The sequence below is a fragment of the Heloderma suspectum genome, chromosome 6 (assembly GCF_057233095.1).
Source record: "Heloderma suspectum isolate Gila_16-S chromosome 6, 16-S_ref, whole genome shotgun sequence".
NCBI lineage: Eukaryota > Metazoa > Chordata > Lepidosauria > Squamata > Helodermatidae > Heloderma > Heloderma suspectum.
In genome coordinates, this window is record NC_139463.1 from 47,609,648 (window position 1) to 47,628,395 (window position 18,748).

The 18,748-nt window shown below is 44.1% G+C and overlaps 1 protein-coding gene across 5 annotated transcripts in view; it reads right to left on the reverse strand.

Moving 5' to 3' along the window:
- Positions 1-8,142: 8,142 nt before the first annotated feature.
- Positions 8,143-18,748, reverse strand: part of AAK1 (AP2 associated kinase 1) — a 122,246-nt gene continuing 111,640 nt past the window's right edge. For all 5 annotated transcript variants that reach the window (XM_084804211.1, XM_084804209.1, XM_084804210.1 and 2 more), the window contains one exon: positions 8,143-9,636. In XM_084804211.1, coding sequence (XP_084660337.1) covers positions 8,495-9,636 — 1,142 coding nt within the window. In that variant the 3' untranslated portion in view covers positions 8,143-8,494. The remainder of the gene's footprint in view (positions 9,637-18,748) is intronic.

Genomic DNA, 18,748 nt, shown 5'->3' on the forward strand with positions numbered 1-18,748 from the left:
TGGGGCTGATGGGAGTCGATATTCAAAATATCTGGGGGCACCAGGCTGGGGTACACTGCTGTAGGGGAAGTGGTAACAGCAGCTTGCATGTTGGATCTTCCGTGGGAGGTCCGCTGGCCGCTGAGTGGTGTGGTCATCATGCAGTGGCCAGGGGAAATGCCTGTGGGTGACATTATGGTTGGGGGAGTTGCGTTGTTGCATTCGAGGCTGTGGAGAAGGATGTTGTCATGTCCGTGCATGGCTGCTGATGTGTTTGCATGGCAGCGGGTGCAAGCAAAGGCTGAACAGTGGCCTTCTTAAGTGAATGTGAGGTCTGTGGCACCACAGGTGGTGCACTTTCTGTGTGGGGGTCGAAAACAGCCATTCAAATGGGGTAGAATACCCCCCAACTTAGACTGTGCAAATATTCACCTCTGAACAGCACTCTTGCTTCCCCCACCCTTGCAGCTTCAGGGCTAGTTTTCCTCTGTGCCTCCTGCTTCCCTCCTGGATTAATTGTATGTTTCAGCCCAATCATGTAAGAGCATAGGATGATTTGGGGAAGTGACATGCCTGATGAGTTTTGACTATATGGCAACATCACTAGGAACAAGTGAAGGCAATCAAGAGTGAGAGAAAGCGAGGGCAATGTAAATTCACAGCAAATGTTTTCTCAAGGAATGCTGATGAATAGTTGGGAGTGGGTTGGGGAAGTTGTTTTTGCAGCACTACTTAACAGGTTCATAGAAAAACAGTGGATAGTTTAGAGTCTAAACTTCAGACTGAGTCACCTTGGCATTTGCCGAAAATAACAATTTTGCATGGATGCATACTTGGCATTCAGGCTCATGGAAACACTCATACGAACAAGGAGAAACACACAGAAACACAGGTATCCTTGAATCAGATAGTTTTTAATAATAGTTTCCAGCGCTAACATTTCTTCATAAAAGACTACAGCAACCAGAGTGAAGCAATACTCCAATCAGACTCCAAACTGCTTAGCAAGTCAGAGAGGTATTTCCAACACTGGTAAGTTCTGACTGTATCAAGAGGAGCTTGGAGCAAAATCACCGGTCTTACAAACTCATGACTCATAATTGCACACATAGACAATTCCACATGAACAGGAGAGAAACAAAAAACAAACCAGCAACCCACTCATGCCCTTCTCAAGCTGCCAGTACAGTAAAGACAATTTGAGCTGCCTTTTAGTATGAGTCACAATTATGTTTATTATCTGCATTATACAAATCTGCAACAGCATTTCCTTCTTCCATTCATAATTCCCCCTCTGGTGTGGGTGTTTAGATGTGATCGCCATCTGCATTCCCTACAAGAAACAATCCCTTAAAAAAAAAAGTTGGCCATTGAAAGAGTGCTCCTCTAATATCACAGCTGAGAGGTCTTATCATAATGGTCCAAATAGTCCTGTGACCAGACAAACGCAAGCCAGAATAGAAACAAACAAAAAAGCAACCAACCCAGTGAATGATAGTTTATGTAAGGTCCCAACAGCTAAGTACAGATTCATGAATGGGTATAAGAAGCTTATGTTGAGTCAAAATACTCATGAGGGGAAAAAGCACCCGAGACAACTCTGGTAGAGCCCTTGATTGAAAACCACAAAAAAATGGAGTGGGGGGATCCAGCATGAGAGTTCTTTGGTGGGAGCTGAGCTGAGTCCATGTAAATCTATTTACTACTTTGGTGTGATTAAAAGTTATCTAATTCACACATATCCCTGTGGTGTTACATCTGCCCTGAACGTAAACCAGCAACCACGGGCACAACTGTGATTGTGGCTTCGGCAGAGACATAGGAACAGTGAGGGAGCACTGGGGAAAAAGCCAAGGGGGAAAAATGATGGTCCAGTTCTGAAGACATTTGAGAAGCGGATTATCTGGAGCTGAGCTCTGCCTCTCTTGCCTTAATCAGTTAATATAGAACTGAAGCCATTATCTTCCAACTTCAAGCTTGTGCTGGGCCAAAATATTTTGGCAACCAATACATAAAGTCCAAATGGAACCCCAGTTCCACAGTGAAATGTAAATAATTAAGGGTGCAGTCCTATTGATTGCGCCCTCAATGATTGGAAGCCCGTGAACACGGAGGCTTCTCATCACCAATGCAGGGCAGAAGGAGTGGTGGAGGCAATCTGCCTCCCTGTCCTCCCGCCATGCATATTTCACTAGATAGGCTTTTTAGCCTGTCTAGCAAGGGTGCTTCGGAGGGGGAGGGAAGGAGGCTGGAAGAGGCTCAGGACAGTTCTCTGGTCTCCCCGCCCACCAGAACACCCCCTTTCTCCTTTCAAAAGGTTGATTTTCTGACCTTGGAGGCCAGCTGGTGCAGCTCTTTCCAGGCCGGCTGCAAGGAGGTGGGGGAGGGGGAAGCGGATCTCTGACTCCCCCTTCCGAGGCCAGAATGCTGTCTCTTACCTCAGAGGGAGGAATCCCGCCATCCTGTGGCCTCTCAGACAACGTCCAGGGGCAGTGGGATTTCTGCCTCTGAACAGCCCCCCAAAATCTGACACCTCTCTGTGCCTGATAAGGCTGGTGCCAACTCAACGCTTAGGCAGGATCCGGTGACGTGGGACCCCAATGGCAGGATCTAGGCAGAGGCTACACTTTGTGCAGAATTTGAAGGGCCACATTAAGAGAACTTAAGAGGAGCTGGTTATCTGAAGTGTGTGCAAGCTGTTTGCTGGCTGTCACAGGCAAGATGACGCAAAGAAACTCAACAACAAAGGTTTGCCTGGACACTCTTCCATGGCTTGGAAATACTGCCTGCATTGGGCTACAAGCTGATCATCACCCCTGCTACCTGGATAATGATGCCGCTGAGGCCCTAAGCCAAGCTGAGCACCTGGTGTGAAACTTTTGATGCCCAAAGCTCTGTATTAGGCTTTAAAAAAAATTGACACTTGACCAAAAAAACCTCAATATGCTTAGACTAAAAGGGAAAGGATTTCCCCATATCACATTCTGGGTATTATTCTGAAATGGTTTGAACCATTTCTAGTCGTCCTCGTGGCTCTCGGGTCACAGCAAGTGTAAAGTACTTTGAAAAACTCACCTTGTGCCCAGCCAGGGCATGAACTGGGCTTTTCAAGATACTCTAGCTTGCTGTAAACTGGGATATGAGACCACAGCCCATAGTTCAGGAGGATGCCATTGAGACATGCCCCTGGGTCAGCATGTTGAAACTTCTGAGACTGGACTATTCTACTGAGGGCACATGAAGGAAAAGCACAAAGGGTAGAAGATGACCAAAGTCACCAGTTCCATCTCTTGAATTGCTCAAGGCCACTCCTGAAATCAGCCATGGATGTCAAGGCAGGGTGTCATAACACCCTCCACAGAATTCAGCTGGATGAGCATGAACAAATCAGACTGCAGAAACAGGCCCCACAGAGACCTGGTGTTAAATGTGCAAATGCACTGAGTTGTCTGTACTTCGATAGCAGCCCCGGGGGATGGGATAAGCAAGGGTGGCACTGACCAACTAAAAGGTGCAACACACCACACAACTTCCATGCATCGCAACGGCTGCTGCTGGGCAGCCTCCGTCAACCACAATGGGACTTGCACAACTCCTACCGGAATCAAATGACAGTCCGTGGCAGCAACATTGAGAAGATTATCCCCCAAATTCAGTTGCTACTATGCATATCAGGGTTGAGAAGGAGCTGGATGTATGAAAATTTCATTCAATTTCACTTGGTCATTACTGAAGTCACTGAACTATATTCAGATTGTTTTATAGAGAGCAAAGAGAGGGAGAGAGAGCAAACAACGGAAGTTTTTACTATGCCAGTATTGCAGAGCAAAATAAAAGACTACACTGTATTTCAACTTAGTGTACACTATTTGGTTCCAGTTCTAATTCTATGCTCCAGGACAATGATGTATTAACGTTATGCCTATATTTTCAGCCATCAGGTTGACTGACCCAGGAACATGGGAAAACATAAGAGAAATGTAAAACATGCTAAATACACCATACTTTTCAAGGACTGTGTGCGGTGCATTCTCAGATAGCAAGGTGAATGGAGGAACTCCTTCATCCATAGCATATATCGTGAGCACTGGAGCTTCACTGAGCTTTAGATTATTGCTGAGAGCTTCAGCTCTACTAGAGTACCATCTGCCCAAGATGAACATTTGTATGAACGTTCCAAATATAACAGGGCAATAACAATACTAATGCATTCATTCAAAAATATTTACCTTGGTGGAGTGACATGATGTTTGTAACTGTATAAACACACTCAACTAATACCAGTGGCAATTTCATTACTGACTATAATTGCCCTCAACAGTGCCAGAATTAGACCTGGACATACAATTTGTCATTGGTTAAAAAAAGACAATTCCCACTGACTTCACAAGCCATCTGAATGGGTCAAGTCTCTACATATTCCCACTGAATATGCCGTTCACAAGCCAGATAGAATTTAAAATTGACCTATATGGTGGGCTGCCATCAACAACTGAGTGCACACCATGTTCTATCTCTGAATTTTACTCAAGAAGTAAAATGCTGCAAAATGTAATGCTGCAAGGATGAATTCTTTCGCAATTCATGATTTTTTTTTCAAACAGAACATTCTGGCAAAACAAGTTTTACATTCCAAAGTTCACACAGGAAAAGTATGTATGGGATGAGGAACATTTCAAAGAGAAACATACTATGTTTTCCTAAAGGTGGGTCTTCTTTGATTTGCTTTGCGATAACTCCCTACAGGAGATAGTCATCTAGCATAATTAAAGAAGACGAAGCACCATAAAGGCGCTCTCCCAACTCCAGCTTTCAACAGTGGAGGTTCAAAACTTTGTGCATGCAGGTGCTTCCAATAATTCTCTCCCCATGTCTAACCCAAATGATATCACAATTACCAAACAGCATCAAATTCCTCTTCGTTTTTTCCTACAAGCCATTCTTGGCTGTAGAAAGTTCTACAGCAAGAACTGGCTTTTTAAAAACGAAAACAGAGGAAAAAAACACCAGCATCTGCTTGAGAGGAGGTAGGCACGCAAGCAGCAAGTGAGTCCCAATAGAGAAGGTCCATGGAGTCCGGTGGCCAAACTCACTGCCAATCTCCTTTCTTTACACAATCCAGGATTGTTTCAACAGCAGCTAATAGCAACTGCAGCACTTTAATTCATAAAAAGAGGGATATCCAGAGCTCATGCTTTTCAGAAAACCCTGAGCCCTGACCATAGAAAAAAGAAGTATGAGCTATGGCACCTTGTGCAAAGGACCTTTTGTACATGCTCAGAGGCACTTCTGAGCTGACCTACTAATGCTGGGATAGTTCAAGTGACTGCACAGAAGATGTAGGCCTGGTGCTCAACACAGGGGCACATTGGTCTTGTGAAGCCTTGAGCCAGCTTTCCTTGAGCAGGCTTTCTTCTGCTTTATTAAAAAGTTTAACAAGCTGCATTTCTTTCTCTCCTAGGGAGCTGGACTTGCTGCAGTTCCTGTTAACATCCTGTGATGCTCTTGACCAGGAAAGCCTTTTTACCATCATGTTAAAAGTGCAATTACTCCCACCTGACAGTAAATGCAGGGAGACCTTCACATCTATTTTACAGCTTTAAAAAAGTCTCAGCAAAACTCAATAGTATTCTTTCCCCCATCTGTCTAAAGCCACCACCCTTCCAAATGCCCCTGTTTGCAGTTACAAAGTGCTAAGAATTAATTTGAAAGTACCACCGAAAGAGATTTCTGTATGAGTACGGCCTGTTTCATGGCCTAAGGGATTTAAAGCAGGCCCTTAACCAGAGGATACAGTCACACCAAAAGCAGCTAAGGTTTCCACATATACCCTCATAACCACCAAACTGCTAGCACACTGGGGTACAAGCTAAAATCTTAAGAAAAAGACAAACATCATTCACAGCCAGGCCTTACCCAAGATGTTTTGCTGCCTGGAGGAGAAAACCTTAAGGGAACTTCCTTCCCCCATTGACTGACGCGAGGCACAACCCATCAGAACATTTTCCTGTGCAAGCCCCATTAAAATGGATGGGGGTTGTACAAGAGTATGCCCATTCTCTTACACAACTCCCTATTCATTTTATCACAGAGTCTGCATAGGAGACTTACCCAGTGAATTGTGCCCCCTGGGTCAGATTTGTCATTCACTCTGGACCCTTAATGATACCCCCGATTCTGCTTTACCTGACCTCATGGTAGGGCTACCTTTGACAAGAGGCAAACATGCCCTTCAAAGAGGGGCCCTTAATGATATATCTGCAAGAGCATGAGGTAAATTTTCATGCGTTAAGGAAACAGAGCTGGCAGGATATTTCTGAAAGTCTGCGTCTGGTCACAATCTACCAGGTAATGGTGTGATGACACTTTCTCCCACTCTCAAACCCCCACAAGTCAGTTCTGTGATGTACCAGCTTCTTGGATTGTCAGTTAAAAACTAAGATTGTCCTTCATTTAACAGTGGGTGATGAACACTTGTGAGCATATCATTCATCCATCGATGATTTTGTAGAAACAGATCTTCAGCTATCAAAAGCTGTCAAAGCATCGCTGAGCTCAGCAGGATTAACATTAATACCACACACACCATTCCATGACTAGATTGTTGTTGTGGCATAAGATATGGGATGCCTTTTAAAAAAATACCCACTACAGATCCAAAGCTCTTTTCTCCAGATATATGAAACACTCTCAGCTTCAAACACACCACAAAAGTAACTGCACCAGAAGTTTTGTTAATTAGCTCGTGTGTATAGAACCTAACCTATAAATGCCCTGTAGCGGCGTTCTCCAACCTGGAGCCCTTCAGGCATTTTGGACTACAATTCCCACCATCCCAAATCATTGGCTGGGGCTGATTGGAGTTGTAGTCCAAAATGTCTGGAGGGCACCAGGTTGGAGAAGGTTGCCCTACTGCACAGTTTGCTTCTCTCCCCCACCCCTCATGGAGGGGGAACTCCACCTGCTAGCCCCACAGTCCCTGGCCCCATCCACACCTTTGGTGCACAGCTGGTGCGGTTTCTGAAAGGGGAGTATCTGCATGCAACCTGTCAGATTTTGTACCTGCTGTGCAGATATTGGGGGCAGGGCTGCAAGCACATCAGCATAGAGGGGCGGAGCAGTGGGCCAGATCCCATTCTACCCGCCAGGCATGCGCTTTATGTAGAGCACTGGGGAGCAGGGATGACAAATGATCAGAGCTTTTGTTAGTGGCTTCCAAACTGTGTTCAGAGGAACCTGTCATTCCTCGGAATGCTTCGCATAGAGAAGATCCCAGGTTTAAGCCATGGCATCTCCAGGTAGGGCCAGGAAGACCCCAGCCTGTCAGTGCCAATAATACTGAGCTCAGTGGAACAATGGGCCAACTCAGTCGAAGGAAGCTTCCTATGTTCCTCCCTGGGGGAAATAACACAGGGCAAGCGTTGCTGAAAGATACCCACTGTGCAGCCACAGCGAATTGCTGGACACTCCGTCCACATAAGACTAGAGTGAGGACTAACCACTTAGGCTGTTACTTGCATGAACCAAGTACACCCAATGAGACACCCCCCAGGACTGCCTGCAAAGCTCAGCGGTTCTGGGGTCCCTCAGAAACCAAGTCAATGGGAAAAGGTGGACAGAATATAGGAAGCAAGAAAGCACAACCCTGTATCAAGTGAGGTTATCTCATCGGCCAACTCACTGGGGATTTCACCATAAAAGTTTTTTTTTCTGCTGAACTCATCTAGGTTTAGATCTGTTTCATAGACAAAAAGCTATGAAACTGTGAAAAAGCCAAACCCTCCTTTAGGGAACAGGTAAAGGCTGCTTTATGCTACTTAGGTTCCCAAGTTCACTGCATTTCTGTTACCACTTCCACAAAGGGTATAACTTGCAGAAGTACTCCTTAGCCCAATCCCAAGACCTCTTCAAGTAAGTATGCATAACACTGTAACCAAAGTCAGTTAGAGTGCTGTTTTTCCAATTGATTTCAGGTAAAAATAACAAACGAAACAGCAACAGACACACACTGCAGAGCAAGACTTCTGTTTCAAACGGAAGTTACTGGTTCTAGGGTAAGATTTATTAGCAACAACTAGAAAAGTTTACTTAATCCTTTCTCCCAGCTTCTCAATTGGAAAAATTAAATTATCTTCCATCTGGGTACCGTTTTTTCCTGGAACATTCTTGGTGTAGTGTTGATATACTCTGTAATCCTTAGCAGATGCTAATATCAAGAGGTAATTAGTTCTATCCAATATATTCACCTTGTAATAACTGGTTTAAATAATTTCCAAAAAAAATTGGGAGTAAACAGGGGAGTGGGGGAGGTGCGTATCTAAAAGCACATGAAAAAACTTTAGTTATCTGGCAGCCAATAGCCCGAAACCAACAACTTCAGATGATTCAAGTGAGTTTCACAACAACTGGAGTTTTGATATTTTTAGGTATGGAGTGTATTCAGTTGAACAACTTGCAAGTTCTTTAAAAAGGCAACATATTCAAAACCATAATACCCTGTCATGGTGGATACCATTTATGGCTTCTGCTTTCCCAGTTTCGAAGGAAAGGGTGCGGATGCAAATGGATCAGAACTGGGCAGCTCTTTAGTTCTGGAAGAAAGAGAGGCAATAGAAACAGACCCAGCGATGGCCTGCTTGTTGGTCTGAGACACTACTTTGTAAGCTGCAATGGGTTGGGCGGTGTTACACTGACCTCCTTCTGGGCTGTAGTGGCGGGAGTATTTTGCTAACAACTGTGGACGGAAAGCCTTGCTGCTGGCCTTCGAACCCAAAAGAATGTCTTGGGGGAGTGCATGTCCTTGGAGTGTGTCAACAGGAATGCTGCCCAGCTCTCCTGGGGCATCTTTGGGAAGAACAGCATCTGGGTCTTTGTTCGCTCTTCCGGAACTAGGGGGAGCACTGGATGGCTGAGCCAACGAGGCTGCCGAATACTGACCTTCAGGGTGCAGGAAACCAGGCACGCCCATATCCAGGTTCTGGAATGCAGGGTTGAGCACATACTGGGCAGCTCCAGCAGAGCCTAGGAGCGCCACTGTGGCAGGAGATTCCTTAGCCACAGTGTGCGACATCAACTCTTCCTGGCTTTTCCTTTTTGTGAACGGAGCCCGAAGGAACACATCGCCCTCATCCAGTTGCTTAGTGCACACAGGGCTCTTGGAGATGAAAGGCGCTTTGGTGAAGATGTCCAGGTCATCATGGAGGGGTCTGGAGCTTCGGAAAGGAGCTGTAGCAAAGATGTCTCTCTCGCCCAAGGTTTCCCCAGGGGGCTGTTGGAAAGCATTGAGTAGAACCTGCCCTGACCCACTCTGGGGGGGTTGAAGACTCAAGTCTTCTTGGGAGACTCTGACCCTTTCCTGATGTTGTGGGTTTATTTTACAAGCCTCCTCTTCCTCTTCAGAGTCCATGAGCAAAGGTCTGGATCCGCTACAATCCAGGATGTCTCCCTCATGGTCTGTCCCTTCCCCCTCACTGCTGTGGAAGGAGCTGTTGCTTGAAGGACCATCCCTCATCAAATAGTCAGATTCTCCTCCATGTTGACTCTGCCCGGCCAGCATCTCTTGCTGCTGTTTGTTCAACGGGAAGCATCCAAGAGCAGCCCCTCCTTGACCTTGCTCAGCATTTACCACAAAGTACACTGTTGGCTCCACCTGCAGACCTACAAAATATAAAACAAGAGTGTTACTTGTTGATCTCAAGATTTCCTCAGTAGAACTTAACCACAGATGTGTTATGATGTTTGATACAAAATCAGCTGCACACATGGGGGGGGGGGAAGATGGAGGGAGGGAGGAGTACATTTAAAATAAAAAATATGCAAAGATGAAGCAAAGTAGTTACAGCACACAGACTTGGATGTAACTCAGCATTTCCTCATATTTCAGGACTCCACAAAATGTGTGTGAGAAAGAGATGGAAGATGTTATAAATACACAGACATTCAAGCCTCATTCAAGCCTCTGGATATGTCTGAAGGGGGGTAAGATGGCAATCCAACTGGGGGTCAGTGGCACATGGCAATCTTTGTTTTCATTTGGAACAAAGGAGATCAGTTTCTACTCTTCAAGAATTCAGGAGGTCTAGAATACGTGGCCAGTTTCTGCTAAAGGCTAGAGAACCTAGAGCCAGCTTAATTGTGGTGTACATGAACAGTAGCACTTCTTCGCTTTCCAGCCCCTTGACAACTCCCAATGCCCTGTTTATATGCCAGCTGCCCTGATGACCTATGATTCCCAAAAGTGCCCTCTCTCATACCATGTAAAAAAGGGTTGGGAGAAAATATCCAAACCGTACAAGCAAAATAAAACATGCAGATTAGATTTAGACAACATTTGCTGCCTTTGAACAAATACTTCCAATTGGAGTTGATTTTTCTCAGAATTTTGAAATTTAACTGGAAGATTACAGAGCCTCAGAACACGATTTTGGAAATCATCTTTTCTGCAAGCCACCCTTGAGAATGGCCACCAACCATGCTGCATGAAGATGCTCTCTGTTATAGAGAAGTTATTGATTAGGCAATCCTCCACCCATCCAAAATCACTGTCAACCCCCTTTTGAGGAGGATAACCACTTGGCTATTTTTGCTTGCCTACTTGCTCAAAAAGAAACAGCCATTCGTCAAGGGTGATGGCACTTCTAGTTGGATTTCAGCTTGTACAAAACAAGGAATAGGGCATGGGTGGTTGCAACATTGGTTCAATGCAATTCAGAGCCCATATAACTAACCATTGCAAGTGCAATGCCTGATTAATGAGCTTCCACCATGCACTGAAAACTTGTTCAGGCAGGCATTTGGGGTGGGTTAGGGTATTTTTAGAATATGACGTTTTAATGTTTAATTTTACTGTTGACTGGCCAGATGGGTGATTAAGAAATTTAATAAAATAAATAAATAAATTAGCAGAACAATGAAGGCAAAAAAGTGGAAGAAGTTTAGCTTGCTATTACCTCACTGCAAGAGCCAAATCGTTTTGTGGGGAGGGAGCCAGATGGATCACACATACAGTTATCAGAACACAAGATAGCTTACCTTCCAAGAAATAGCTGGTTATCATGGCATTGGACTCATGTTAGCAAGAGGACAGGAAAAAGGCACATGAAAACTAAACCGTTGAGAACCCAACCCAAAGGCCATTTGCCCTTATTCATTTAAATGAGGGGATAGGACTATGAGCACTGCTCTGACTTGGAAGGATGGAAAGAGTATATCTTACTATTCGCCAGACCAGGGGTAAGTAGAAGACGGTTCATGGTCCACCTGTGCACCAGTGGCAAATTTGTGGTGGACTAGCTAAGTGAGTTTGGGGATTCCCGCAAAAAATGCTGGACCAGAAAACCTTGGTCTGATCCAGTAAGGCCCTCTGCATGTTCTTAAGCAAGGGCACATCCTCAGAATCACTTAACACCGGTAAGTTATGCCTCAGCTGTGAAAGATCCTGAGTATGAATTCTTACTTTGTACATTTAACACATCTCTGTAGATCATGGGGATTCTAACTTTGTTTTTGTTTTTTAAACATGCATGCATGCATTTGAGCCTTGCTCCTCGGAGGAAAAAAAAATCCTATGCTAGTCAACTGTTTTTAGGGCACTAAGCCACCGTTCCTCATTATCAAAGACAGTACTCCAAAGATGAGCATCAAAAAGATTGTTTATTGAGACCATTAACGTTGACACGTTACACTGTAAATGCAAGGCCACTGTAGAAAGGAGATGGAAATGTTTATTTCACATTGTACAAGTAGTCACTGTACTTTTCCTGAATCCAGGATGTACTATTCAGCAACGCTACTTCCTCCTTTATAATCTGATTACTCCCACTGAAAGAACAAAACAGCACCCCAGCCAAAAAAAACCCAACTCCCCCCAAAACCCAGCAATTCCCCCCTACCCAACAACACACTGAACTTTTAATGTGATATGCATCTTTTCAATAGGCTAGCTTTAAAGAAAATCCCCTTCCCCAAATGAATGCTATGGCGTCTTTTTAAAAAAAAAAACCAAAAGGGAATATGAAGAATAGTGGGTGGGATCGAGTGCTCAACTGGTTGGGATTTCATAAGCAGATACTAGAATCATTTGCATTGTTCCTTCAGCCTGTGTAGCTACTGCTGATTTAACTATCAAATTGCCACTGTTGAGACACACGCCGACTTTTCCAGCAAGACAGGTTGAAGTATGCACTTAGAATTTAAAAGAACCAACAGACCCTTTATAATCCTCTTTTTGCCTGTGTGTGGCTCTGCACTGAATATCAAATTGCCATATTTGCTTTGCTATAATGCAAAGCCAGCTTGCACTGTGGATGTGATGCAACCCACGTTTGGATTCAGGTCAGCAAAAAGAGGCTTGATGTGTATCTCAGGTTCACCAGACCCACCAGAAACAGCTGTATGTTTGCCTCAGGTGAACAGAAGGCTTTGCTTCCAAGCCTATGAGTTGAGTAAACTTGAAAGGAAAAAGGAAAGGTTCCTCCTGTGCAAGCACTGGGTCATTGCTGACCCCTAGAGGGACGCCACTTTTGCTGGCATTTTCCTGGCAGACTGTAGCAGGGTGGTTTGCCATGGCCTTCCCCAGTCGTGACCACCTTTCCCACAGCAACACTACTGTAAAGCTATGAAAGAGGTGTGAGGGAGGGAGGGTTATACTCTCTCTCTCTCCCACTCACTCACTCAGATGTGCACATGCACACCCTTCATTGCTTTACAGTGGCTTTTCAAGTTAACACAATTCATAGGCTTGAATTATCTGTCTCATTCTCTGGAGCAGGTAGCTCTGAAATAAAAGTTCAGCACATTTACATAGCTATGTAAGAGTGTTAGAAAGCACTTGACATATATGTTTGCTTTAGAACAAGGTAGGCCTATATTAGTCCCATATTGCTGAGGATGAGAACATGACTTGCCTACGCCATTTCACCCACCTAGCCACAGTGCGACATGGCTTTCCAACTTGCATGGTGGAGAGCACCCGACTCCCCTGACGATATAAAGTAGCATGCAACAACAGCACCCTGGACTGAGGCCAAATCTGCAGAATCACCCACCCACTGCCTGGCTAAATATACCACCTTCTGGTCCAGTTCAATGTTTATATGTTGTGTGGCTGTTTCACCTATTCTGTGCAATTACCTTCCACAACGATGTAGATCTGTTTGCATAGATCCATAAAGTATTATTTTTCCTTTTTATTGTTTTTAAACTACGCAACTGCAGAAAAATTAAATTACAAGAGTTTAAAAGACAACAAAAAGAGTTTGCGCAAAGCAGGCTACAGCATATTCAGGCCTCCCTCTGTATTCACGACGCCCACAGTGCCTGCTAGGTTATGAGCGCTGTGGAGAGAAAGCTCTCCACCACACAAATTGGAATGTCAACCTGGTCAGTGCCGAAATCAGTTTTTTGAAGAATTTGACAGGATGGTGCCTTTTAAAACTGGTCATTATGTATGCAAACATTTTGCTTTACTGTGCTCCAGAGACCTGAACAACTTTCAAGGAGACAATGGCACCAGCACCTTGTTGAGCATTTGACTATATCCATTTATACAGAGAGTTTGAAATCAGAAGAGGAAACTAAATGGCAAAGTGCAACATGTCCTTGTAAAATTGCTGTTATGAACCTTATTGGCTGAGAATCCAAGTTTACATTGCCTTGCCTCCCTAGAAGAAAGGCAGAATATAAATGTAATACATAAAGTTTATCTGTTGGGCCAAGCCTTTTCAAATTATTCAGGGAGTAATACATAAGCCTGTAATCACTGTCTGTTTGCCATGACCAAGTCTTTTTGACCCTGGCACTTCTGGGTGTGTGGTGGTTTTTGCTTTTTTCCCAATATGATGCAATTTGTTGCATCTGTTTCCTCCTTTGGCTGCTGTGGAGGATGCTGGGTAGCCTTTTCCTCTGACTAAGATTTTGCATTTGGAGTTCCAGCCACTTTGTTTCTCCTCTGCTCTCAGAAGCAAAGAGCAGGACTTCTACTGACCTCACCAACGTCAGCCACAGCTAGACAAAGTCCTGAAAAGCTTGTCCAATACCTCCTCCAGATCTACAGTATGCAACCAGGATTATACATGAGGAGATGGGAGAAGGTAGACCAGGATCTAATGGTAGATGCCTGGGTGATCTGCAGTAGATCAGCAAGGGTTTTTGATTCCAGTGGCTGGCCTTACCATTAGGTAGAGTGAGGTGGCATATTTCAGGCAGCTGTTCGACGGTTTCATAAAAGGGCAGCAAATTGATATTTGTTTGATTGATTATTATTATCAATTGTGTTTTGACTGTCAGGAAGGGGAGATGCGTTTGTAGAATTTTCTGCCTCAGATGCCAAAATGACTTAGCTGGCCCAGGGTACTATGCATGTGACTTAAGGATAGGGACAGCATTTGCTGCTCCATTTCAGGCAGTAAAATGTCTTGGGCCAATAACAATAGTTATCATTACTCCTGCTAACAATAACTATAAAATCACCCCCCCGCCCCCGCTCACACACACACGATTGCTGAGAAAGAAAACTAGGAGTGGAGTTTTGTGTGAAAGGGCTTGTGAGCTTGGTTCTGGTATTGATTACAAATTTCTGGGTTGAACATGTGCTCGGGGGCACCCTGTTTCTTAATTCTTAGTGTCTGCCTACACCACTATTTTGCACCAGGCTCCCCTTGGTGGACCTCAGAATTCTAGTGAAAAAACAAGGTAGATCCTGCAAGCCTGACATCTGCCTACCCTAGTATGCACAACAGCCTTTTTCAGCTTTTGTTTCAGAAAGGGCCATGATTCAGTGGTACAGCACCGGCTTTGCACTCACAAGGTCCCAGATTCAATCCTTGGCATCTTCAGGTTGGACTGGAAATTATTCCTATGTAAGACCCTGGAGAGCTGTTACCAGTCAGTGTAGACTAAGGGTGGGCAGAAAGTTGATTTCCAGATGTTTTGGACTTGAACTCACCATTGTTCATGTTGGCTAGGGCTTCTGAGAGTAGAAGTCCCAATCACCTGGAGATCTGCCTTCTGCCCACCCCTGGTGTAGACAACGCTGAAACCGATGGACTGGCGGTGTGCCTCTGTTTAAGGCAGCGCCTTACGTCCTGGTCTCTTCTAGTACCTCATCGCTCAGGTACCTCACTGTCACTATCTGGCAATGTTTTACCATAGCACATGTAGTCAGAAAATAGCTTCTATTGTGAAAATGTCATTGTACATGTCTAAGTATGCATACTCACAAACTGTTAAAATATTTTATTCCTTTAAAGGTTTACATAACTGGATTATTTTGTAATAAAAAAGGTTAATAGAGTAACATTTTCTTTCTACACAACACTTCTATAGCAGTGTTTGGTTATTCACATTTGAATCCAAGGAGACGCTCTCCAGCATATTGCCAGTTCACTTTACCCTTCATTTATACACATTTTAAAAGCAGAGAAATATACAAGCTTACAACAGCAAGACCTATACAACACTACAGCTTATGATACTCACACACATATATAGGATACAGGAAGTGTAGGCAATTTTTTTAAAGAAACCTCAAAGCCATTACTGCAGTGTTGAAGTTACTAAATAAAATTTACATGCAAGCTAAGTGGAATTAATGGGAGTTCTGCAACAGAACAACCCATTCCAAGGAATGGAGGAAGTTCCGTAAGGTTCCCAAGGGTCTGCATGTATCAGCAATAAAAAAATCCGTAATACCTCTCACACGTATCCATGGTCTGTGTGGGAATAAAAACTATTGGTGGTTAACAAGTATGTTGTCCAGTCATTTGTAGGGTAGTCAAAACAATAACAATATGTAATACATATGTTTTCTCCAGCAGGCTGAGCTAGCTTCTGAACTGTTGTTTTCCCTCCTTGATTTTCCAAGAGTGCTGCATGGACCAAGCCCTAATGAAAATCTGTAGAAGGGCAGATACGTTAGAACAGGACCAGGGTCTGGTTAATGCAATGTTGGGTAAAGGAGTGGTGCAGTGGTCCTGAGGTTCACCTTAGCAGCACTAGTAATGGAGATTTAGGGTGCAATCCTATGCAGGTTTAGGCAGGAAAAAGCCCTACAACTCCCAGCCAAGGTGGCTGGGGAATGCTGGCAGTTGTAGGACTTTTTCCTCTCTAAATATGCATAGGATCGTGCTGTTAGGGTTGCAGCTCCCACCCTCTGGAATACACTCCCCCTTGACATCAGACAGGCATCTCTACAGGTTTGACTTTTAGACATCTCCTTAAGACCCAACTCTTTACACGGGCTTTCCCCTGAGGTGTGACCCAGCCAGTTATAGTTTTATTACTGATCAGTGATTATTTTATTCTTGTATTTTAGTGTTGATGTTGTCATGTTCACCAGTTTGATAACCTTGCTGGGAAGCGGTATATAAATTTGTAAAATAAATAAACAAATAAAACAGCAGTAATGGCGATGGGCTCTTAAAGCGATGGGCTATTAAAATAGCCCAAAGCAGAATCCACAATGAAGCAGGGAGAGGAGAAAGAGAAGGGGCATTTTAAATATCTATTGAGAATTATCTTGACCCATTTTGTTACTTCCTACTTGAATTAAATTTCTAGCCTTGTCTCTCTGCAGGAACAATGAAGTTCTGGGACGCTTAGGTTCCAATCCTATACACCCTTGCCTGGAAATAATTCCCACTGTACTCAATGGGGCTTACTTCTGAGTAGACATGTACAGGACTGTACTATAAAGACATATGCAGCTTCCATTCCTGGCATTTCCTCTATTTTCATTCAAATCAACATGCCTCTCCCCAGTACTCATGACCAGCATCTCTCTCCTTCCCCACCCCTAAACAGGCAGGCAGGTAGATTTCCCTACAAAAAGGAAGTTCTGCCTTCAGTTTTCCTCTCACTGATCACATGACTTTACTCCCTGTTTCAATTCTTGAACCTATTTAAACAATTTCCAGAGGGAAAGCAATGTTAGCCTGTTGCAGCAAAAACAACAAAGAGTCTTGTGGCACCTTAAAGATTCACACATTTCTTTATTCTGTCATAAGCTTCCGTGGACACTGTCCTCTTCATCAGATGCATGACTACACATTTAGTTTTTCTGGCATAAGCTTTCGTGGACACTGTCCACAAAAGCTTATGCCAAAATAAATACATTTGTTAGTCTTTAAGGTGCCACAGGACTCTGTTGTTTCTATTTAAACAAGTCTCAAGAAAGAACACAGATCACAGTAGTACCACAACTAACCCTCTTTCTCTTTTTTGTCTGGGCTCACTGCTATCAGGGGGAAGTTGGCTTTCAAGTTTTTCAGGAGCCCAGGGATGTCCAGTTTGTAAATAATCAAAATGGGGGGAGATGAACTAATGTGCATGAAGGGAACAATTAAAATGGCCCTTGTTGGAAAGGTTTTTTAAATTCTAGGACAAGCCTTATTAAGGCTTCTCTAGAGTAATGATTGTTACTAGTCTCAACGGCAGCACCTCCATCTGCACTGTTAATTATTGTACAATTTGTGAAAGCCTTGTTTTTATTTTATTTTTTAGTAATGAGAATGCCCAAGCTGAGCGATTATTAGTGGACACTCCATGTAAAGCAGCTTTGTACCAGGTCAGACCAGTGGTCTATCTTTGCCCAATACGGCTTCCTCTGACTAGCAGCAGATCTCAGAGGTCTCAAAGACTTTTCCACCTATCAGACATCCTACAACCAGAGATGCTTGGGATTGAAGCTGGGGACCTCCTGCATGCCAAGGGTGTGCTCTACCACCACTGAGCTACCTTCATCAAGAAACCTTCCTCTTCCCCTCCAGATGCCTCCATCAAAGTCTATTCCTACTGAAAGGCTTTTCTGGACCATTATGGCCTCACTTCCACAGAACTGTCCACCACTAACATTGTGACTCCTTTACCAAGCTGTACCTCACTCCTTTTACCCCATCTTAATACTAGAAGCCCCCATGGCCAGGGACCGCACCCATTTGATGTTTGGTGAGAGCCAGTGTGGTGTAGTGGCTAGAGCGTTGGACCGGGAGTTGGGAGATCCAGGTTCTAGTCCCCACTTGACCAGGGAAGTTCACTGGGTAACTTTAGGCCAGTCACAGACTCTCAAGCCAACCTACCTCACATTGTTGTGAGGATAAAATGGAAAGGAGGAGGAGTACGTATGCCACCTTGGGTTCCTTAAGGATGAAAAAAGGCAGGATATAAATGTAATAAATAAAATAAAATAAATACAGCACCAGAAGCACTGCTAGTACCAGGTATTTACATCATAGTAGTGGCTTGTCAAGATTATGGGATATATTTTGACCTGAAATGCACACATGCCAGGCACATATATTGAGCATATTTCTTTTAACCCCCAAATATCAGCAAAACTGTGGGAATTTTTCATAAATCTGGTTTATATCTGTTTGATATTTGGCGTCCACCGTCAAGTTAACTGCTACTGGGCACCAGCTTCCATGAACATTTTCAAAACCTCACCCCTAACGGCACACTGTATTTCTTGACGGTCTTCTAATCCCCTGGTCATTGTATACTGCTTGCAGTGGAAGGCATTAAAGCACCACAAATGTCATCAGAGTAAAGAGAAGGCTGGTCATAGGAATTGTAAGGGGAGGCGTCACCCACAAAGATGCAAGTGCCCCTTCATTGTCTTTACATGGCAGTGTCTGTACTAGCAGTCTGTGGGCAGTCTCCACTCACCCAGCAGACTTACAACCCTTGGAAGAGATTGAGGATAATATTCTACAAAAGCGTTGAACTGATAAGCAGCTCTCACCCTCTTTATGATTTTCCCAGAACAAAATCC